Genomic DNA, 24,265 nt, shown 5'->3' on the forward strand with positions numbered 1-24,265 from the left:
AAGCTGAAAACAAGAGATCTATCCCTATAGAGCTGGCTTCCTCATCCCTGGCTGCTTTTGGCCATGTGGACTCAAGTGAAAGAAGAAAACACACAGTCTGGCTAACACCTTTGATTTTGTTCTTGCCTCCAACTGGAAAGAGAAAAGGCCCAAAGTTAAGCTTTGGGTGAATCAAAAATGTCAAATGTTGGCATTATTCTCCCCCCTACTCCCCGAGCCATGAGGTAATAATAGTTAAGTCAGATCCTGGGGTTGGAGAAAGATTTAGATAAATCAGGGGAGAAAATGCTGGGGTGGGGTGCTTACAGGGAGAGGAAACCACTCCAGCTGTTTCTTCAGCCCAACGGCTGCTGCTAAAGCAATCCTTCCAGGCCCCTCGATTTCCAGCCAGGATCTCCCAGCAACTCTAACATTAATGTTGTCAACGCTGCTAGGGGTTTGAATGAATTTATAATGGGAAGAAAGGGGAGGTTTAAAAGATGGCTTTGTATTTTGTGGCAATGGCATCTGGATGTATGATCAAAAAAGATGTAAAATGTTATATGCCTGTACTTTCATAAATGCTACAGGGATTGTACCTATCAGGAAAGGCTATCCCTCAAAAAGTTAGTGGACACAACTTCCTTGTTTTAAACTGCTGGTAAGGGAATTGGAATTTAAAGTGTCTGAATATTGGAACAGAAAAACCCTCTGTAAAGGGTGATATTTACTACTATTTTAACCTACTGGTATGTCTGAGAAAAGTGGGACAACATAAAAACAAAGGAAATCTTTAGATAGAAATACACTTTTGGAGTTTTTAAAGCAGTTTTTAGTTGCCATTGGGCTCCTGTGAAATCAGATGTCTGACCCTTAAGAGGCTAATGATTTTCCAGCCCGATGTGCATGTTTCTGAATGAGTCAATTTGGTCTCCAAGACTGGTAAGATGAAAAGGGCTTAGGAAAGTCCTGCTTGTTACTTGGACGTGGAACATGACTGTCTGTCTGTCACGATCTTGGCTTTGCAGCTGGAGAAGAAAAGTTGCTCTCTTTTTTAGAATCTCAAATTTACAGATCTTAATTGCCTGGATCTGATTCTGCGCTGAAACTTGATACTATCTGTTACTGGCAGTTTCAAGTTCAACATAAGCTGTGCTGAACTAAAGCACACATATGCTCAGTGAAGAGGACTTTGACATGAGGACTGCTGCAGGTTTCAGACACCCTGTGCAGAGCCGTAAACTGAAACCACCATGGATTCTGGCTGGACCACCTGAGTCACTTCCAGATGCCCACAGAAGAGGGTTTATTCTCTGATGGCGCCATCTGAAGTCAAGCAGAGGCCTGGCTCTGTTTATCCGACACAGACACTACCTGCACTCCTAACTTGTGGTTACTGCCAAAAGCCGCCAGTGGCAAGACAGTGACCCACCCCTCACAGATGGGACTCCTGACACCCTCTCAGTGAGGTCTCACTGTGATGGACTCGTATTCAGTTTTCAACAATGGATTAATAATAACCTGACTCTACTTCCCTCACCTTCACCTCGCCATCCTTGTACATTCACCCTAATAAGGCAACTTGGTTGTGAAACACAGCCATCTCCAGAAAGCAGCAGATCTTTTCTAAGACGCTCACTAGATAAATGATCAGGACAAAAGGCATGGGAGGTGACATAAACCTACTTTAAAAATTTCTGAACACTTGGGATTTCATCCAGAACAACACCCAAACACGATACATCTTTCTAGTGAAGGGTATATAAAGTACTTTGCTGTAAAAATGTGTTTGCTCCTCTTGCAAGTGCACATGATTGGGGAAAAAAAACTGAAAAGTTTTCATTACTGAATGGGACACACTGGTTTTCCGAGAAAGAAAAAACAAAACACAGCACCTGAGAAGGCACAGGGGAGGAGGAAGACATCAATGATTTTTGTTTTTCAGCATTATTCTTCAAAGCTCTGCTGTCTTCCTGAAGGACAATTTCCGGCACTGGTTTTCCTCGCTGCTGTGAGTACCCTGAAATCAAACCTGACAGTGCTAGGAGACAGCAGGGAGCAGCCCAACTCCTACACTTCCCACACAGAGCCCTTCAAAACATCATCCACACTAGTGAGGCCAATCAGCTGGTTTCATGAATAAACAAAACTATTTGGAACTAATTTCCTTCAGGCAGTTCATCTGAAAACAAGGCCCGAACTGAATTAACACAACAGGAATGAGAACTCTAGAGCTAATGGTCCTGGGGGCCTTGTTACCGTATACTGCCTGACCAACATATGTATCGCCTGGAGCACCTGAACAACAGTAAACTCTTGGTTTCTGGGGGACCACATATGCCATTGTGGACAAGCTCTGATGATCATGACACTGCTTTAACCCTGGAAAGCTTTCAGGTGTGCTTCAACTTAGGGGCCCGTAGTTGTGCTGTGCCTGAGTTGACGCTGCAGGCCATGTAAAAAAGGTTCATATAGAAAGTGAAGGAGAGGGGCGCCTGGGTGGCTCAGATGAAGCGTCTGCCTTTGGCTCAGATCATTATCTCAGAGACCTGGGATCGAGTCCCGCATCATCAGCTGGAAGTCTGTTTCTCCCTCCCTCCTTCTGCCCCTCCCCCTGCTTGTGCACTCTCTCTCTCTCTCAAATGAATAAAATCAGAAAGAAAAGAAAAAAGAAAAGTAAAGAGAAAAGGAAGGAAGGAAGGAAGGAAGGAAGGAAAGAAGGAAGGAAGGAAAGAAGAAAACTACCTGGTTTCCTAAAATAAACTTCATGGTTGGTGGGATTTATTTTCACTAGCTAAATCTAGGACCTCTAAAAGACATAACTGAGATCGGTACCACAAATTGGCCTTGCCTTGTCCCATTGTATCCTACTAATAATGAGTTTACTTAAATGGTGAACAGTTTCCTACCCTGATATATAACTTTCTTGATAGTAAGAATGGCCCACTGTGCCTTAAATGTACAATCTATATGGTTTACATTGAACACCTGATCTGAGAATCTGAAATTTGGGTATATGCCAAGCAGAGGCTACCTATGTGACCAGTCCCCAATAAAAACGCTCATTACTGAGTCTGCAAGAGCTTCTCAGGTAGACAACGTATCACATGTTGTCAGTCTTGTTGTTGGAGAGACTGTGTCATATGTGATTCTACAAGTACTCTGGGAAGCCTGTGCCTGTTCTTCCCCAGACTTTATCCAAAGTACCTTTCCTTTTTGCTGCTTCTGCTTTGTATCCTTTTGCTGCAATAAACCACAGCTGTGTATGACAGAGTCCCCCTAGCAAATCACTGATTATAGAAGAGGACATGGACTAGTAATAACTGTAAACAGGTAAACAGTCCAGTCTAAAGTGAGCATTCCATTTGGATATAGAAATGCACCACCAAAATTTCCTTTACGTTAGCAAAAAGTTAGAGTTAATGGATTACTTACGAAAACAGATCAAACCACTGCTGTTTTGTAACAGATTCCTGGCGTAAAAGCTTCAAAACAATCGGGCGCATGAAATCCCATTTGTCTTCAAATTGAAGTGACCCTTTATTCTTAAAAACAAAAACAAAAAAAAAGAGTTTAATTTAAATGCAGTTAAATCAAAAGTGTTTGTTATTTTTGTCTTTCAAGAGTTCACTAGAGAAATGCAAGGTTCAAAATTTAAAACAATCTGTTTTCCATAATGGAATCCCTATAAACTTCATCAGGTTTCAAGAAACCACAGTAAGACACCATAAAAAAGAAAATTAATTGTACAAACATATAAAGAATTTGGCCTTGCCCAAGGAGAAGGTCTGGTCTTTGTCCTTGACTTCTGGTAGGTAATCTCTGGGCTCTCAGAGTGTGTCTGATAAGAGACCTTTGTTTGCTTGGTAACCTTGGGTCAAACTGGATAATCTAACAAATGTGATTTAAGGAGAGAAGTGACCATACCCACAGAGTCCTTAGGGTTGGGGCTGACCAATCCAGAAACACCACTGTAACTCTGAGAGGTGGTTTTGGGTTAACCAAAATGGAGACTGAGATTATCCACAAGCAATTAATCAGTCATGCCTACATAACGAAGCCCCAATAAAAACTCTGGCTGGCTCAGTAAGTGGAACACGCGACTCTTGATCTCAGGGTTGTGACCCCATGGTGGGTGTAGAGATCACTCAAAAAATAAAAATTAAGCAAACTCTGGATCCTAAAGGTTGGGTGAGCTTCTCTGGCAAACAGTACTCCATACACATGGTCACACAGTAAGGCCAAGAGAGATACACGATCTGACTACAAGCGAGAGGACGAGGAAAGCTCTGTGTTTGGAACCCTCCTACACTCTGCCCTGCATGTCTCTTTCTTTGGCAGATCTCAATCTGTATCCTTTCTCCTTAATAAGCCATATCATGACATATGAGTCTGTAAGATCTATCAGTTTTTCTAATGAATTATTGAACCTCGGGGTGGTTTTGGGAACCCTCCAAACCTGTAGCTGGTATCAGAAGCGAGGGTGGTCTTGTGTATAGAGACTGTGCCTTCTAATTTTATAGTTGCCCTAAATTCCCCACAAAAAAATACACTGAGAGTCTATATAAACTCTGAAAACGGAAAAACAAAACAACAACAAAAACCAGAAAAATACCCATCCCCTTTTTTAATACTAACAAAACCCTGACACCAAACTGGTGAGAGGAGCACAAGAAATGGAAACTCTAGACAAATTCAACAAGGACATAGGTGCAAAAATCTTAAATAAGTATTAGCAAATTAAACAAGTGGTGTATTAAAAGAATGATACTTCATAATCACACATGGTTTATCCCACAAATGTGAAGTGGTCGAATATTAAAAAGAGGTCACCAATTCATTACATTACTAGAAAGAGAGAGAGAGAGGAGAGAGACCATATGTGTTCAGTCATTACTACTGTGGCCATGTGACTTGCTTTCACCAATAAATTTCCACACGAGTCATCCATTTCCTAACATGCTCATGAAAAATGTCCAAACACACCTATGGAACTCATTGTTTTTACTATATAATGTTCTTAAAGATGCTGCTCACTCGTTATCAGGGAAGCTTCTAGACTGACTACCTGGAATCTGCAAACTCCCTAAAATTAAAACCCAGAAGTGGTCTCTAAACATGTGGTCTAACAAGATCCCACACCAGAATCACCCAGTGCGGAGGTTTCACATACAAGTTTCTAAAACTTAACTCAGACCTACTGGATCAGAATCTCTTGACTTCAGAATCAGCATATTTAGCAAATTCATGATAAAAATGTTGGAGGGTCTATGACATGCAGGGCTGCATTTGAATGTGTCTGGAGTCTTGCAAGCCTTACTACCCTGCGCTCTCCTACAAATGGACCCTGAGAGCTTGTTTGGAGGTTCTAGCAGAGGAGTATAGCTACTCATATACCCTCGACAAAAGAACTGTCTTCCTCTATTGGGGAGGGTCATCCTCTTCAACCAAGTGTGCAGCTTTGGGAGGGATGTACATGGAGTGGTGAGGGAAGGAGGGGACACCTGTCTAGTCAGCCAGATCAGCCAGATCAACCCTGCTGATCAATGAGGTGACAGACATCACAGCCAGACTGTGCTCACATTTTATATCCACGAACACTGATGATCCTAAAAGTTACCGTACTGTCTTGCCCCAGGTACGTATTTTAATTACAACATTCTTTTTTTTTTTTTTTTTTAAGATTTTATTTATTTAACAGAGACAGACACAGCGAGAGAGGGAACATAAGCAGGGGGATTGGGAGAGGGAGAAGCAGGCTTCCGGCTGAGCAGGGAGCCCGATATGGGGCTCAATCCCAGGACCCCGGGATCATGACCTGAGCCAAAGGCAGACGCTCAACAACTGAGCCACCCCGGTGCCCCAAAATTACAACATTCTTATTATAAGCACCCACAAGTGATATTCACTCAAAATTTTGTACTGGGATTAGCTGTGCTTCGTTTTTACCTTATAGACTTTAGTGAATCATGTAGGTAACTTTGCTCTTAAGTGTTGGCAATGGAGAAATTCAGAGTCACATTTTAATTCTATGCCATAAAATTTGTGTACTAACCTTATGACTGGCTTCACTTTTTCTACTGTTCCGAGGGAGGAGCATGCAAATAAACAAATTCAAAAGAACCACAGAAAGTTTTTTTGGCTATGACGCTGGAGAATATATCCCCTTAATCTGAGGATACTTTGTAACATCAACTAAGTCTATTTCCCTTAGCAATTTTGGCAATTCATAAAATTAAACATAGTATAAATCTTGCGATTAAAAATCAAAAAGGTACAGAGGACTGGAGTAAACAGGTGTTTGAGGTAAATTAAATACCAGTTAGACTCTGAAACCTATTAGCTATGGCAAAATAACAGGAAATACATTTTGGTTCTTCTGCTTGATGAAACATAAAAAACTAACTTCAGAAACATTTTCCCCTAATACTGAATTAAAGGAGGAATTCAATAACTGAATGTTTTCTATTAATCTTTTATAGTCAAAAAATGATGTTCAAGCAATTCTTTGGCCTATTCTCTGTTAAACTGAAAAGCATATCATTAAATCATAACTAAGCAGCAGGACACCAAATCCACTATCTACAAAACAGCATGCCTTATCAGTATATGAAGGGACCTCCAAATTATGAACCCTAATTTATGAACGTTTCCATTGGCTAACTGAAGGCTGCCTCATCTCTATCAATTTGCTACAAAGTGTCTTATGCATTCTCTCATTATTACTCAGAACAGCAGTAGGCTGAACTCACCAATTCCTAGTATATCTAGGATTATCTTGCCCACTCGCTCTTTTTCACCAAGATTTCAACATCTGCTATACCCCTGCCCCTCTATCCCTCACTCCTTTCAGTGCAACTAATGCCCTCACAGGCTTTCTTCTCAAACACACAAGCGGGCTATGAGGAGGCCAGTGGGGAGCTGGTCATGAGGGACATCTGAAGGAGCATTCCAGGCAGAGGAAGCAGCCACTGGAAAGACCCTAAGGTAGAAGCATGCTTGATGTATTCAAGGTAGAGCAGAGAAAGGACAGATGAGAGAGCAGAGGAAGTGAGGGAAGCAAAAGAGGTTTGGATCTTGCAGGGCCTTGAAGGCCATTATAACCTCTATTATAGGTGAGATGAGGAACAATGAGAAGATTCTGAGGAAGCAGTGACATGACTGATTTACATCTAAAAACCTTCCTGGGGCACCTGGGTGGCTCAGATGGTTAAGTGTCTGCCTTTGGCTCAGGTCATGATCTCCAGGTCCTGGGATGGAGCCCCATGTCAGGCTCCCAGCTCAGTGGGGAGTCTGCTTCTCCCTCTACCTCTCCCCCAGCTTCTGAACTCTCTCTCTCAAGTCAATAAAGAAAACCTTGAAAAAAATTTAAAAATTTAAAAATTAAAAATTAAAATAAATAAAAAATAAAAACCTTCCTGGGGCGCCTGGGTGGCACAGCGGTTAAGCGTCTGCCTTCGGCTCAGGGCGTGATCCCGGCGTTATGGGATCGAGCCCCACATCAGGCTCCTCCGCTATGAGCCTGCTTCTTCCTCTCCCACTCCCCCTGATTGTGTTCCCTCTCTTGCTGGCTGTCTCTATCTCTGTCGAATAAATAAATATTTTTTAAAAATAAATAAATAAAATTAAATAAAATAAAAACCTTCCTGATTGCAATGTTAGAAATACATTATAAGGGGCAAGAGCAAGCTGAGTGTAAGTTTAGGAGGCAAGGTGAGAGGTGACAGGGACTTGGACCAGCATAGCAGCAACAGAAGTAGGGAGCAGTAGTTACATTTTATGTTTTAAAGGTGGCAGTAAGTAGGATTTCCCAATAGTATGCATCGGGCATGAGAGAACAGAGCAAAGCAGGACTCTAAGGCTTTTGTCTGATCTGTCAAGACCCACAATAGGAAGTCCACTCCTGGAGCCCAGCCCATGTCACAAATCTAAACCTACGTCCTCCTGCACTTACGGGAAAAACCTCACTGCCAAGGAAACCTAACACCACAGTCCTCCAACTCAGCTTCAGTTAGCTTATCTTACCCTTGAGAAGCGGGCCTGCTTGCCTCATAAGGTAATCTCCAACGTCCTAACCAATCAGGCCCTGTTTCTGTGCCACCTCTTCTAACATTCTACAAAACTTGCCCTTGCCCCAAATCCTTCAGGAAGAGTACTCTCTCCACTGGCTGTTAGGCACTGTACTCCCTCAACCCATGGATCATCTTCCTTGGAATCAAGGACATCAAACTCGTTTCTTAATTGTTTTAGTTGTCATTTGACATGTCCAAGAAGTATGGCACTGCCATCAACTGGAAGGGAAAACACCGCACATGGAACAGGCTGAGAAGGAAAGCCCTGGCATTTGGTTTCAGATGGGCTACATCTGACCCATCTACTCAACAGCCCTTTGAAGATGTTGAATACAGTTTCATAAGCAACTCTACAATTAAAAGAAAGGTCTGGTCAGGAAATTAAAATATGGAAGTCACTGGAGTACAGATGGGTTTATTCTTTTTTTTTTTTTTTAAGATTTTATTTATTTGACAGAGAGACAGCCAGAGAGAGAGGGAACACAAGCAGGGCGAGTGGGAGAGGAAGAAGCAGGCTCCCAGCAGAGGAGCCTGATGTTGAGGCTCGATCCCAGGACTCCGGGATCACGCCCTGAGCCGAAGGCAGACGCTTAATCACTGAGCCACCCAGGCGCCCCTACAGATGGATTTTAAAACTTGTTACTGGACCAAGGCAGTGAACCTAAGAGAGAAGAGGACCAAGGCCCACGGCCTTAGGCATCCAACACTAAGAGGTGGGAAGAAGAGTAAGAACTAGGAAAGGAGACAGAAGGAGCAACCACAGAGGTGGCACAAAAATCAAGACTCTGGTATTCTGGAAACCAAGGGAATAAAGCATATCAAGAAAGGGGGGAGTGATCAAGGGCAGCTCATGCTCCTGAAAGATTATGTAGGAGGACTACTGAAATAGCAAAAGGGAAGTCAGGCTTTACATTAATCATAGAAAAGCATTTCATAGAGCGCTAAGGACAAAAGCCTGACTGGAGCGAATAAAGAGAGAAAAAGAAGGAAAAAACTGGAAAAATACAAACAACTCTTGGCACTTTTGTTGTACAAGAGCACAGAAATGGCAGGGGAGCTGATACAGGGAGAGGGAGTCAAATTTTTTTTTACAATGGGATAAATACAGTATGTTTTTATACTGATGGGCATGTTCCAAGATATACTATTGATGATGTGGGAGAAAAGGAGGGAAACCGCTGGAGAATTTGCATTTAAATTTAATTTGCCCTGGGTAGGCAAGAGAGAGAGGGGCCTACAGTGCACAGGTGGAGGAAATGACTATACACTGAGAGGGGAAGGCAAGGCGTGCACATTCAGATGTTCGGAGGAGGGGAGATGATGTAAGTGCCACTCTGCAAACTTCTCTGATTGCTTCAATTTCTCAGTGATGTAGAAAAAAGGAAAATGCCTTGGAAGATGTGGGAGGAGGTACTAGAATTCTGAGAGAAAAGATACGAAACAGCTATCTAGGAAGTAGAATAAATGACTATAATCGTGTGACTGGGCTCACTTACAGACTCTGGTCATGGATTTAAGGTGAAAATGGTACAGATGTGTCTTTTGCCTGCAACATTCACACAGGTGCTGGCACTAAAAGGTAGAGAGATGATTTAACCAGGGTTGCGGTTTTTGCAAGTGAAATGAGAGAGGAGCAGGGAGGTCAAAGTGTATTCAAGGGAGTGATTACAATACTGAACAAAGAATTAATGCCAGTAAAGACTGAGAGAAAGGACATCAGAATAAGAGACAGAGTTCTGCTTCCAACCACAACTGAACAACAGTAGCCAGATTTCCCCCTCCTGCCTCAACAACTAGAGCCAAAGGGCAGTACAAGACAGTACTTCCCGAGAAAACCATCGTAGGAGAGCCCTACAAATCCCCAACATACTGCCTAGAGAGTTTCCAAGCCTCAGCACAAACAGCCTGGACGCTTCACTTAGGAGCCAGAGTTTAGAGAGGACAAGGAGACAAAAATCTGTGGCGTAGACAGAAAAAAAGAGAGCTGTACTAGAGCTATACAGAGAGGTCCCCTTGAGCCCTTGACTGAATTCTGACTTGCACATGTGTATGAGAAAACTATCAGAGACTAGGGAAAGGTCCATCAGAAAGGAGCAGACAGAACAATCAGCCAGGCTCATAAAGGGCTAAGAATAGTTTGTGTTCCTACCAGCCGGGGTAGAAATGCTCCTTAACATTAGAGAGAGTCCTCAGAAAGGCACTGCATGTATAGCGGAGCCAAAGTACTCCTACCCTAAATGTTGTTGCAGACCCACTCTAACAAAACTCAAAAGCAAGCTTCAAAAAGATCACGCTGATTCCAAGTAACTTAATTGTGTCAAAGCCAAATCCAGAAATATTTACAGGATATTTGAAAAACTCAGGCCCCAAAAACATAAAACTCACAATGTCTAGCATTGAATTAAAAATTACCAAGCAGGCAAAGAAGGAAAATATAACCCATCATCAAGAGAAAAGCCCATCAACAGAAACTGCCCCGGAAATGACATGAATGATAGTTTCAGTACAGCATGATGTTAAACCAGCTATGATATACTTCACAAGTTCAAGAAAATAGAGGAAAGCATGAACATCATAGAAACATTTCTAAAAATGATTCTCGGGAAGCTATGGAACAACATCAAATGACCTAACTTACATATAACCAGAGTCTTGAGGTCAGGGGTGGAGGGGTGAGTAGATACCTGAAGAAATAAAAGCCAAAAGGTTTCCTAATTTGATAAAAATTATCAACTCACAGATCTAAGACACTAAGACACTAAGACACTAAGGTGGTAGAATCAATGAATTAAAGGCCTTAGTGAAGCTAGATTACTGGACTAAGAACATTAAAATGAGTCAGAAAGACAGGAGGGGGTAATCAGAGTAGGATGCTTGACACTGACATTATAGAAGGGTGAAATTTAAAAAACTTCTCATTATATTTTTGTTTTTGTTTAGTCATTCCCTTACAATATTTTGTACTATTTCTTTCACTGCAAATATATGGCACTTAACTAATCTGGGGTTAGGGTCAATAAATTTTTTACATGTGATAACTGCGATACGAAAGATGATTTCCTTTTGCTCATCTCTAAATAGCTTCCTTTACATTTTGGTGGGTAATTTGAATATCCAATAACTGTAACCAAATCTGAGTTCAGCTATTTATAACTTCTATTATTTAAGTTCAGTATAATCTTCAATGTAGCTCATTCCATCAACTTTGATTGTTTTACTTTATAATATCTGACTATTAATTGTGTGTCAGGTACTGTTTTAAATATTACAAGTATTAATTCATTTAATCTTTATAACTACTCTCTGCGTTTGGTGATATTATTCTCACTTTATAGATGAAAAAAACTGTACACTATAACCTGAGATTAGGTTAGGTTATTTCCCTAAGATTATAGACAATAAGTGGCAGAGCTGGGGTTCAAATGCAAGCAGTGTATTCCGGTTAGAGCCTCTTTCTTTTCTTTTTTTTCTTTTTTAAGATTTTATTATTTTTTTAAAGTAATCTCTACACCCAACATAGGGCTTGAACTCCTGACCCCAAGGATCAAGAGTCGCACGCCCTTGTGAACGAGCCAGCCAGGTGCCCCTGTTAGAGCCTTATTCTTAACTATTCCTTGAGTGTTTCCTGAATGAGTAATGGAGGGACTTGCAACCTATGGGCAGAATACAACCCCTGACTTAATTTCATTAAAAAAAAAAAAAAAAAGGCAGGAAAAAAAAAATCCATGATTATAAAAATTCACTGGTAATAATCTAAAAACCACAACGCAGAAGCACCACTACATGAAAGACATATTTATCTTTAAACATGGTGCAAAAGAGAACACTTTTCCAAAAAGCTAAACATCTTTTTCCAGTGAAATGAGAAATTTCAAACTAAACTTCCCTTTAAAACCTTTAGGTTTCTTTTATAGAGGAAAAAAATTTTTTAAACAAATTCTGATAGTGCCTAAATTTTTAGAAACGCAAACAGCTAATTTTAATGAAAAAAACAGCAACAAAACTTACAGGACTGGTGAAAGAGTCTGAACTTATTTGGGGGGCTTCATCATTCCTTTGTTTCATTTATTCATTGAACGAATATCTTGATTGCCTAATGTACTTGAAGAATTATGCAAGTCATTGGGACTTACAAATGAAAAGTCTTCAAGGAAATCACACTCTAATATGGCATTTCTTAAACTGTGATTAAGGGACTCCTAGAAGGGTCCCAAGATATATTTTTGTGGCTCAAAAGTATAACAATAAATTCTTCATTTTGTTTTTGTTTTTAAAAATTAAGTAAGATATTAACACAAGTAGAGTCTGGATCATTTGTATGACCTTATAACCAAGCACTAGCCATAAAAAAAATTTGGGTAAACTGTACAATATTAAAAATAAGAACTTTTGAATATTAAAAATAAGAACTTTTGCTCCTTAAAAGATACCATTAAGGAGGTGAAAAAGCTGCCCACAGAGTGGAAGAAATTATTTCTAATACATATATCCAAGAAAGGCTCTTATCCAAAATATGTAGAGATTACTAAAAATCAGTAAGAGAGGAAAAACAATCCAATCCAATTCCTGGCACAACACTTGAACAGACCCTCCACAAAGCCAATATCTAAATGGCCAATAACCATATGAAAAAGCACCCATCATCATTAATCATCATGGAAATACATATTAAAACCTCAATGAAATATCACTACATACAAAACGCTAAAATTGAAAAGAATGACAATACCAAGTATTAGAGAAAATTCAGAGAAACCCGAACTCTCATCCTTCCGGTGAGTGTAAACTCATACAACTGTTTTAGGAAACTACTTAGCAGTATCCACGAAAGCTAAACATATGTATGTCATGTGACACACTAACTTCACTTCTGGGTAGACTTCCAACTGAGCTGCATACATACATCTACCAAAAACCTGTACAAGAAAGCACATTGTATCTCTATTCTCAAGAGTAAAAAACTATTAACAACCCAAATGTCCATCAACAATAAGATGAATAAACTGTGAAATATTCCTAATAGTGGCATACTATACAGCAACAAAAATTTAACATGTAGTAATATAGAGGAACCTCACAGACATGTTGAGCAAAAAAGTCACAAGACTACACGAATAGAGTTCATGAACAGAGAAAGCACATCTACAGTTATTAGAAGTCAGCATAGTGATTACCCTGGGCTTGGGGGTTCCAAATTAGAGACTAGGACAGGGCAAGAGCGAGGGGGCTTTCAGGGGTACTGTTAATATTCTATTTCTAGATATGGGTGCTGATTATACAGGTATGTTTGCTTTATAAAAAATGTATCCAGCTACACATGTAGGATTTATATGCATTTCTGCATATAGGTCACATTTCAATAAATCTTGCTTTAAAAATTGTTACGCTAGTGCTGTTCATTTAAATATTACTGAGTTTTTAGTGTTGTATTTAATTGGTAACTATCTTTTAATTGTTAAAGAATTCTGAGTTTAAGGAATTTATAGCTGGTTTTACATCTATACATATTAAAAATGTTGTAATAGCTTCCTCCCTTCTTTCCTTCCTTCCTGAATAACTCAGTCCGAAAGCCAGTGTCAATGAGATTTCTCACTGTCAGAGAAAGAAGTCACATTATATGGAAAGGGAAAAGGACAGAAATGAGTTTACTGGAATTGGAAGGACTGCGGTGAACTCACTGGTGTCTACAGAATACAGAAACGAGCACAGGGTGTGTGCGTGCGCGCGCATGCACGTAGGGGCATGTGTGTCCCAGCTCCGCCCAATGGGAGGGCCTCGGAGGAACAACACCCCAGTAGCAATTAGCATACCTAGCATCCAGATTCTGATTTCTCAATACCATACTCCATGAAAAGGTTCCTTGGAGAAAATGTTAATTCCAAGGTTGGGGCAGAGATGATCCTGGAACACCTTTTTGTGTCAGAAAGTAAGAAAGTATTTAATCTAAGCAAAATAAATGACAGTAACAGATTAAACACATTAAATAAAATTCTTTAGCTGGGGGGGAAAGGTAGCCACTGGCTATTGGCATGATTACATTCGACTTCTAAATGATCACCTATAAATTCATTGAAGGAAAAATTAGAACAGTCTAACAGGAAGCCTCCACAACAGTCCATACAAGCAATACATGACGAAGCCCTACACGGAGGCAAGGTGCTGCTGGTGAGATGTTCATGAAGCGTTTTGTAAGAAAAGAATTATGACTTAGCCATTTACCAACCATGTGACCTTGAATAAGTTACTTAAACTCTCTGTGCTTCAGTTTCATCTAAGTCAAATGGATTTAACAAAGTTATCTATGTGCAAGGGTTGTTACAGGATTTAATAAGACATCTAAAATGCTGAGAGACATGAATGAAATAATTAAACATGATATAAGTGCTGGCTACCTTTATTACATTAGGGACTCCTACCATAACTACTATTCCTTCTTATTCTCCTACAGTAACAGGATTTGGTGGTAGTTAGATATAGGAATGAGAGAAAGCTCAAAATGACTCAACAAAAGCAACATTAAGGCACTAAGCTCTTAAATGACTTATCAGTCGCTCCCCCTCACTGGAACTCCCCAATATAATTCAAAATACAAAGGATATTAATTTTAGAATTTAGATTAGAGGTCCAATATAGATTAATAAATAGGTCTAAAACATTTTCTTTAAAAAAAAATCATATATAACCCCACACACACTTTTTTCTCATTTTTTTAAATGGGACTAGGGTACCTAAACATGTGTTTGTTCTTTCTACGGCACTCAGATTTCTGACTTGAGTGAGTAACTGACAGAACGCTGACCATAGAAGAAACGCCAGGGGAGGAATGCACTTGAGCTGAATGATTTGGAAGAAATGGTAGGTTGTTTGGGATGTACAGTCCAATAAAAGCAAATGCTGAAGTTCTAACTCAACTCTTGGCCTCATTTCTTTTCTCCTGTGTTCACTGTTCCTCTTTATTTTAAATAAGATAAAAGTATACACTACTAAACTGTTCTTTACTTAATGTCTCCCCCACAAGGCTGAGGAAAAAAAAAAAGCATCAGTGTGAAGTTTCTCAGAAACAAGAGGAGAGATAGGATGAAAACAGTAAGAAAAAAAAAAGAAAGAAAAATAGATGAACAAAGGCTTACCTCCCTTTCCTACTCTAATCAATACAGAGAAATCAGGATCTCTTAATAGAACATGTTGGTTACTCAGAACCAATAAAATACGTTCAGCTGTATCTATAAAGTACCCCCTAATGGAATAACCAGTTCTAAAACAAATTGACGGTCAAATCCTACGATCTCTTATCTATAGCCATGGTGATTATTTCAAAGAAAAACAAGCATGCATTACGAAGAAAGCGAAGTTTAATTTTTTGTAAAATGTTTGGGGTGGGGGGATGTTATAGTGCAGTAATGAAAAATGCCATATAGATCTTTCTAGAATATGTTATTTAAAAAAGTTCTGCACACTTTCTATTGAAATTCAAGAGTGGTTTTTCAAACAATGGGTTCATCTGCAACAATTCCATTTTATTTAATCCCAAGAAAAAGGTAGGTACATAATTCCTTGTGTGCACATATAAAATGTGGTACCATGCTAAAAAAATTAGTAATGCTTGGGGCGCCTGGGTGGCACAGCGGTTAAGCGTCTGCCTTCAGCTCAGGGCGTGATCCCGGCGTTATGGGATCGAGCCCCACATCAGGCTCCTCCGCTATGAGCCTGCTTCTTTCTCTCCCACTCCCCCTGCTTGTGTTCCCTCTCTCGCTGGCTATCTGTATCTCTGTCAAATAAATAAATAAAATCTTTAAAAAAAAATTAGTAATGCTTAAACACAGGAGAGTAAACAAAAACAGAAAATTGTCCACTAGCTTGCAAAATGTACTTAGAATCATTTTTAAATTACTCAATTTACAACAAAATAACACAAATACTGACCAATTGGTTTGCCCTGAAATGTCCAGAAATCCCTACATAACATATGGGACAAAACATATGGCATCAAACTGTAGAAGTAATCCTATGACAACAATTTATGATATCAAATGTTGCATTTGGGGGCGCCCGGCTGGCTCAGTCAGTGCAGCAAGCGACTCTTGATCTCAGGCTGTGAGTTCGAGCCCCATAGTGGGTATAGAGCTTACTAAAAAAAAAAACACCCAAACCATCTTAAAACAAACAAACTTGCATTTGGAAAAAAACAGAAAATTTAGTTATTATTACTGTACATGTTCTTATAACATCCTTGTGATGACAAAGGAACAAGAAAAGTTAAAGGACAAGTTGAGGCAAGGCCAAAAATAATGACATGGACACAATTAGTAGCCATTACTTTTATCACCTGCACACTTTCATGCCTGTAACATTCTGACTGCATCACAGGGAGGTTGTGTGATTTAAGATGTGCATTTGTTCCCTCTGTGAAGTTCCTATCCTATTGATGATGAATTTTATCCAATGATGGCATTCTAATCACTTTACAAAAGGAATCCAATTTGTGTATTTTGTGTCTTCCGTGTAAATCATGAGGCTATTTGAATGTGTGGGTTCCTATATAGTCTATGACCCACTAGCATTCCCAGTTATGGGATTTTAAAACCACATCTGCAATCCCCATTAACCAAAAGAACCACAGAACTCCAGTATATATTTGATTCCTGGCAATTCTCACTAGGTTCCAGCCACACCACCCTTTTAAACGTGTTCCTCAAGTAAGCCAAGCTCACCACAGCACCTCAAGAGCTTTGCCTAGAATAGAATGCATATCAGTCAGGTCTAGCGTCAATGTCACCCCCCAGAGGCCTTCCTAAACCAACCTAAGAAGACCGCCTTTACCCCATTCCTCTCTGCAGATCTGAAGCCAAGGGCTTAAGCATATAGATTTAATTTGGCTTTGAGATTGAAATTCTTAATTTAGACTAAAAGGACTTTTTTTCTAAAAAAACAGAAAGCTAGGAGACGGGGTTGAAATGTCATCAAGTGGCAGGGAAGGAAAATTCAACAGAACGTAGTTGAAAGCAGTATTGAGGGGAAAAAGATAAAATTATTTTGTTGTATATAAGTAAAATAGTGCCCCCATCTTCTGAACACTCTTGATTATACTGTTTCCATCATAGCTCTCGTTTCTACAAAAACTACCCGATGTGTTACTTCTTTGGTGTCAGCATTTACAAGTCTGAATATAAGCCCCAAAGACCAGGGACCTTGTCTGTCATATCCACTACTCTACCACACTTAGACTAGTATCCAGCACAGAATAAATGCCTACATATTTGTAGAATGAACAAACCCCATTACAAATATCACACATCCAGGGCATCACCTGTACTACATGTCTTATGACCAATGTTCTAACCCGCGCCGTCACCTGGTCACTTGTGTAGAGTCCATCAGGCACCAACTCACTCTACACCTCCTACACCGAGGCACAAGTCAGAAGGCTTTCTGGGACACAACTAGGTTCACCAGGACACCTTGCAAAACATCCAATAAGAAACACCTGTCTTTGTCTATCTCTCCTCCACCCTTCTTTTCCGCCCCCGAGATGGATGTCTAGTGTCCTCTTGATACCCTCCTGCAGTCTAAAATTTCCCTTTTCTAACCCACTGATAAACGACTGATGTCTCAAAGTCTATCCTAAACTGTCACTTCCTGTCAGAGCATTAATACACATCACTGCCAGATTATTAATTGCTCATTTATTTTCACAGAACATGAACAATGCTCACATCGACATTTATCACAGACTTATAGTAACTAATTTAGTCCACCAACATACATAACCCTGAGTTCCTTTTCTCCCTAGGCCATGCAGAAGGTAACCATGTCTAAGACGGGACACTGGAGGGAGGGCAGGTGGCTCGAAGGATCATGTGCCTCTCACATGCCCATTTGGAAGGGCAATTCCCCTCAACTCAATGAAAAGTGACAAGGTAGCTTCTAAATAAGGCTCTCACTTATGTTCAAATAGAAATTAAAAAGAACCACTCAGTTGTGTATCTTAACCATTTACTGACAACATTCACATCTCGGTAATCACATCCATAGTTCTTTGCCAAGCATGTTCCTGACTTAATGCCTTTATGCTGGCCGCTCCTAAAATTCCCTCTACCTGGAAATCTCCGAAATATGTACATGGCATGTGCCCTTGCTTCACTCAGGTCTCACGTCCAATGTCACCTCCTCAGAGGCCTTCCCCTATCAACCCATCAAAAATAACATTGATCCCTCTCTACCCTTACCCTAATTGTTTTTTTTCATAGCATATCTGACCTATTTATTTGCTTATATGTTTTTTTGCCTCTCCCCAACAGAAAAATATACGTGGGCAGGAATTTGCCTAAATCACCAGGTGGAATTAGAAAATGCTGAATACTTGTTCAATGAATTGAACTTGTTCAATGAATTTCCAGAGACTTACTGACTCCCTGTTAAGGTTCCAATGAACACGGTGTCCCCGGCACAAATGCCCCTCATTCATGACCACCCTACGAGTCAAGATTTTGAATACACATAAAATAAAAGTAATGCTAAGTAATAGGTTTTATGTGGAAGAGCCAAGAATAAATTGAGGGCTTGACAAGATCTCCGCTCACATATTTTTCAAATATTCCTCATCATCTACAGGACTTTATTTCAAACTCCTTTGCCTTGTATTGAAGACCTTTCACAGCCCAGGACTTTCCCTCATCCTCTTGTCTCCTCGCGTTTCCCCTATTCTGGGCCACTGGGCTCCGACAATTTCAAGGAACACCATTCACTAGCATGCAACACAGCAGGCAGTCCTGCTTCCAGCACAGCCGAACCAATCTCCTCTCCATTCCCACCAAATTTTACCCTAATCACCACCTACAAAAAGTCTACCCTGTCTTCAAAATCCAACTCCAATGCTTGATCAATCCACCAGAAATGATCTCCTCAGTCTGTGAAGGACCACACAGTGTTAACACTCCTTACGTTCTTGCCTTAGAAAAAATCATTAGTGCCTTTTAATTTCCTGTAGTATATGTGATTTCCCAAAGAGGACAGATGTTTTACACATCATTGTATCATTCATGGTGCCTAGTACATATGTGTCTAATGAATCATTTTAATAATGAATTTCCATTTTCTTTCCTCTCAAAAAATAAAAAAGTTTCCACTGGGAACAGTAGCGTGCCTATTTCAGTTTCAAGTTTGGATTCTCTAATGGATTGGTTTTTATACTTCTCCCCTCTTTTCTCCCCCTCTCTCTAGATCTAATTACAAGGGAACAGAATCAGAAATTCCTCCTTTTGGGGCGCCTGGGTGGCACAGCGGTTGGGCGTCTGCCTTCGGCTCAGGGCGTGATCCCGGCGTTGTGGGATCGAGCCCCACATCAGGCTCCTCCGCTGGGAGCCTGCTTCTTTCTCTCCCACTCCCCCTGCTTGTGTTCCCTCTCTCGCTGGCTGTCTCTATCCTGTCAAATAAATAAATAAAATCTTTAAGGAAAAAAAAAAAAGAAATTCCTCCTTTTAACCAATCAACACTCATTTAATGAGTATCTACAATGCACAGATACTGCACTAGACTTCTCTTTTGAAGCAACTATTACTCACTCACGGAGCACCTACCATGAGTGATCACCACACTTGATGGTTAAGGCATCAAAAGATCAATAAAATAAAGACCCCGCAATAATGGAGCTTACAATCCTGAAAGGGAGTTAGATATGCAAATAGACTATGCAACTAATATACAAGGCATAAAGCAAGTGCTAAAAGAATGTGATGCGGTGCTCTGGCTGTGCACACAGGCAACAGGTTCAAATGAGAGCACTAAGAAGGGAGGAATCTGGGCTGGATCTTACTGACTAAACAGATTTTAAGAGGCCAGTACTGAGATAATGGTACCAGTGAACCAACAAGAAACCAGCCAGGTAGAAGTAGGGGTGTGTGAGAGAGAAAAAGGGGGAGAAGGGGACAGAGAGGAAAGAGAGCAGGAGGGGGCAGGGGAGGCAGACAGAGAGATATTAGGGAGAAGACCCAACTGGAAAGATATCAAAGAATTTGAACCACCAAAGGTATCTGAGCAGGAAAGTGATATGGTCAGAACTGTGTTTTGGTCCAGAGCTCAGATCAGAGTTAAGAGATAAAAATAGTGAAATCATGGGAGTTAGGACTGCCCCAGAAACAGAAGTACAAAGATAGAATAGGGCCGAAGATTAACTCCTGAGAAATAATCACACTGGGGAGGACAGGAGGGAGGTCAGTGAAAAACACCGGTGATTTGAGAGAGAGGACACTACAGAGAGAATCTCATAAAAATCAAAAGGGAAGCAGAGATAGTCATCAATAATATCGGAGAAAAATCTCATTTGGCAATCAGGAAGTTGCCACTGCTCTCAAAACTAGCAGCTTCGCTTTAACTAGGTGGGGGTAAGGGGAGTAGAGTCACGGTAAGTTGAGCAAGAAGGTGAAGAACTATAAAGGCAGCAAGTGGGGGCTGCCTTTCAAACAACCTGGGGAATGAATGGCAAGAGGAAAAAGGGTCGAAGTTTTATAAGAGGAGATACATGAACTTTTTTACTCCATGGAAGCCAGAATAAGGGGACTGAAACAAAATAACAGGGAATGTGCTGCCAGGTCCTGCAGGCGAAATGAAGGCTGAAGAACAAGCCAGGAAGCAACACAGCAGGTGCCTTGAAAAAGAGAATATAGGGAAACTGGATGAATGTGTGGTACTGACCACAGTGAAGGGCACTCGAAATACCTACATACAGTAATATGCTAAGAATTAAATGGGGTTGAGACTCAGTGAAATAAGATTTAAACAACTGCTATTTGGGATAGGATACTCAACTAGAAATGAAGAAAACAGCACTCAGGGTCTAGATACTGCCAAAGCAAAGGAACCAGAATTATATGTTAAAAAAAACAAACTTAAAGTAGTAATACTAAAAGGTTTGGGGAGATATAATTCCCCCCCCCCCCCAGTAACTGGTAACTGTTCATGACAAAATATACAACACAAATCTTTGTATATTAGATTTCCAAAATCTAGTCATAGTCCACTTGCTTTAAATAGACAATACAATCATTATTATATCAAATTCCAATATTAAAAATGTAGGTGGTTTTTACTGCTTTGCCCTCTGACTTGTACGTTTCCTATCAAAGCTCTGAATCTTGTTATCTTTCGTAACATATTAGCTATCCCTCCAAACTGTCATCCAGAAACTCAATAAACTTAACTCCACCCAAGTTACTGGCAAATAGGAAGAAAACTTATTTTTTCAGCAGGACACCACAGACCTACTTCAGGGTTGATGATTTATCACTTCAGGTACAGCTGTTTATGATCATGAATCCAGTTCTAACTGTATTCTCATCTAGCCCACGCTTCTCCATTTTGACCACAGGACATGATAATTCTGTCAAATACACTCTGGTGAAACCTAATTGCACAATGTCTAAGGCATTTCTCTTATGAACCGGTCTATTAGTCCTGTCAAAAAAGCAAACAAGGCTAATCTGACCACATCCCACTCAGCTCTATCTTTACTCAAGGTACCACACCTGAATTTAAGTGATCCTATGAATTATGTTACGGGTCTACCCTGGCAGGGTCTCACTACATTTCTCCAAAATGACAAACTTTTCACTTTTTAATTAGCTGCTTCTTTAAGTATTAACATGAGACAACCCCCCTCCCTACTCCCAATACAGAAAGAAAAAAGAAAAAAAGAAAAAGATTTTTCTGGCCAACTTGAACATGTAAACTTTCGGAGATACAGATAGAAGAATCAAATGTCTATGTATAATGCCCATTATATGATGTTAGTTGTATGTATTTAAAATCACATACTACATAAAATAACATTCAGAAATTATTTCTCCCCCTTTCGACACTTCATAAAACAATTTGAAAAATTTTCAGTGTATCTTTGGCATCTGTCTTCATGTTCACTAGAGTGAATGAGTCCTTCACCTGTTTTTTCAAAGCATTATCACCTTCCTTTATTTTATAAAAGTTGTCTGAGTAGAACTTTTTGAATCCTTGTGAACTTTTTAACCTAAGTCCTAAATGCCCACTTTCTATATATTGAAGCAGTTTTTTCCTTCTACAGCTGTGTATTGGATGCACAGATTCATAATCTCTACAAAGTAAGCACTCACTGGTATTTACTCAAGCAGCTTCAGACGGGCACCTTCTCCTCCTTTGTGAGGCTTCCTAGGGAGTGGAATAAAGTGACTTGCTCTTCTCTAAGAGAGAATTCTTGGGGGAGTAAGCCCTTGCTTTACATCCAAGTAATCAAGTCCAAAAAAAAAAAAAAACACAAACGATCATGAACCCAATTATTTCTTAAACACATTTCGACGAGTAACATTAGCGATTGCTTATGTAAACATGTGGGAAGCACTAGCAGGAGTCTTCAGAAGGTAAACAAGTTTTCTTTCTGAATCTATTAGAACTTTGCTATCCTGTTCTAAGAGAGTAGGTTGGCTTACTCCATTCCCATGAATTCGTTTTCTCAGAGAAAGTAGCAGTAGTCACTCTGGTTATTTGCATGCATCGGGCACTAATTCAGTGCCAGTCACTGCTTTAGGCATTTTACATACGTTGACTCGATCTTAACAATGCTCCTACGAGATAGATGCTATTGATAACGCCGTATTATTGATAAGGACACCTGGGCATGGAGAAGTTAAGAAACTTGCCCAAAGTGACATAGCTTCTAAGTGGCAGACTGAGTTTCGTTCTAGGCCCCTCCCCCTTTTAAAAGAAGATATACTGCCTCTTAAATTAGTAAAATTTGGTCTGCATTTCATAAGACAGTCCCATCTGTTAGGCAGTTAGTACTGGTGGTGTAAAGAAGACATAAGTGAGGTTCCAGCATATTTCAACGTATTTTCCATTATTTTCTATTATGCATGTGCCATGTGTTCCTCATTCTCCTCCCAGCTTTCTGAGGGCAGGGAATACGCCCCTCTGGGCCTGCATCTCCCTTGCCATCCCACAGATCCAAAACTAACTTTAACCCTTGTCTTGGATCCGGTAACTTTGCGGAGCGCTTCCTCGGCACTCAGCGGACTGTGTGCTGCACCGTGGCTGCGGAGCAGTTTCCCAAGGAAAAACATGAAAAATGGGAACTCAGGAATGGGAGGACAGGAGCAAAGGTGCAGCGAGCAGAAGAGGGAGGGCGCGAGCGGGGTGGAAGGCACCGCTTGCTGTCTGACCCGGAATTTCGTGCACACAAGAGGAGGCCAACAGAGATTAAGAAGGCGAGGGTCAGCCGGGCCGTTGAGACCGACTGGGCAGCATTCTCTCGGATTTCCCGTTCATGCGTCTTGGACTCTCGCCGCACCGGAGACCCCCAGGGTACCGCGGCACGCGGGGCCGGCGCACAGCACCACCACGCGCCCGCCGCCCCGGCCCACAGCGGCTCCCCCGCCAGCCGCGCTCGCCGCCTGCCCTCGGCCGGGCCCTGCACACCCCGGGCCGGCCGGCGGGCGGACAGCCGGAGCCTCCCGACCCCAAGGCCACAGACCAGCGTTCTGGTCCCCGGCGGCCGCCTCCCCGGCCTCCCCCGAGGCGGACAACCCCCAAGCACTCCCACACTTGGCCGCCGAACCCGAACCGGGCCTCTCCCGAGGCGCCAGAGCCGGCGGGCGCGAAGTCCACGCCGGGCTGGACGGAGGGTCTTACCTTTAACAGATTCGACGTCGCCATGTTCCTGCAACTTCGCCTCTCGCGAGACGGCGCGAGATTTCGTGCCGCTCCGGGCCAGGCCACAGGCGGAGGCCCGGCTTCCCAGCAGGGCCGAGCAGCCCGCCGGCCTGCACCGGGGGTGTGCTGGGCGCAGCGGAGGCGTGCCGACAGCGCTGACCTCGTCCCAGGCACCTGGAGCTTCCTCGCTCTTTCCGCCTACATGGTCACCGGCGTTTCCCCACACCAGAGAGCTCATGCACACGCTCGGGCAGTCGGCAGCGGCGAACGGGGAGGAGATAGCGGGAGCCGACCTGAATTGGAAGAGGAAGCATCGACTCCGCGAGCCTCCCCAGTCTTTCGGATTAGCCTTTGTGGTTGCACCCGCGGAAGCCACCCGCAACGAATTTAGCTCGGCTTAGGCCCGGCAGCTCAGGTTCCGCGGCCGCATCACGTGACGCGGCGGGCGGGGGCGCGCTCGGGAGCGAGCGTGGGAGCCGGGAAGCCTTGGTGGGTCGGGAGGCTGCGGAGAGGGCGGCAGCGCGCCCTCTGCTGGCGGGACT

General features: G+C 41.6%; 1 protein-coding gene across 1 annotated transcript in view; it reads right to left on the reverse strand.

Moving 5' to 3' along the window:
* CUL5 (cullin 5) overlaps positions 1-23,833 on the reverse strand; it is an 88,115-nt gene extending 64,282 nt beyond the window's left edge. Inside the window, exons 1-2 of the mRNA XM_040631260.1 lie at positions 23,703-23,833; positions 3,415-3,524 (exon numbers count right to left, since the gene is read on the reverse strand). Coding sequence (XP_040487194.1) covers positions 3,415-3,524; positions 23,703-23,726 — 134 coding nt within the window. The 5' untranslated portion in view covers positions 23,727-23,833. The remainder of the gene's footprint in view (positions 1-3,414; positions 3,525-23,702) is intronic.
* Positions 23,834-24,265: the final 432 nt, after the last annotated feature.

The sequence above is a fragment of the Ursus maritimus genome, unplaced genomic scaffold (assembly GCF_017311325.1).
Source record: "Ursus maritimus isolate PB19 unplaced genomic scaffold, ASM1731132v1 scaffold_16, whole genome shotgun sequence".
Lineage (NCBI taxonomy): Eukaryota > Metazoa > Chordata > Mammalia > Carnivora > Ursidae > Ursus > Ursus maritimus.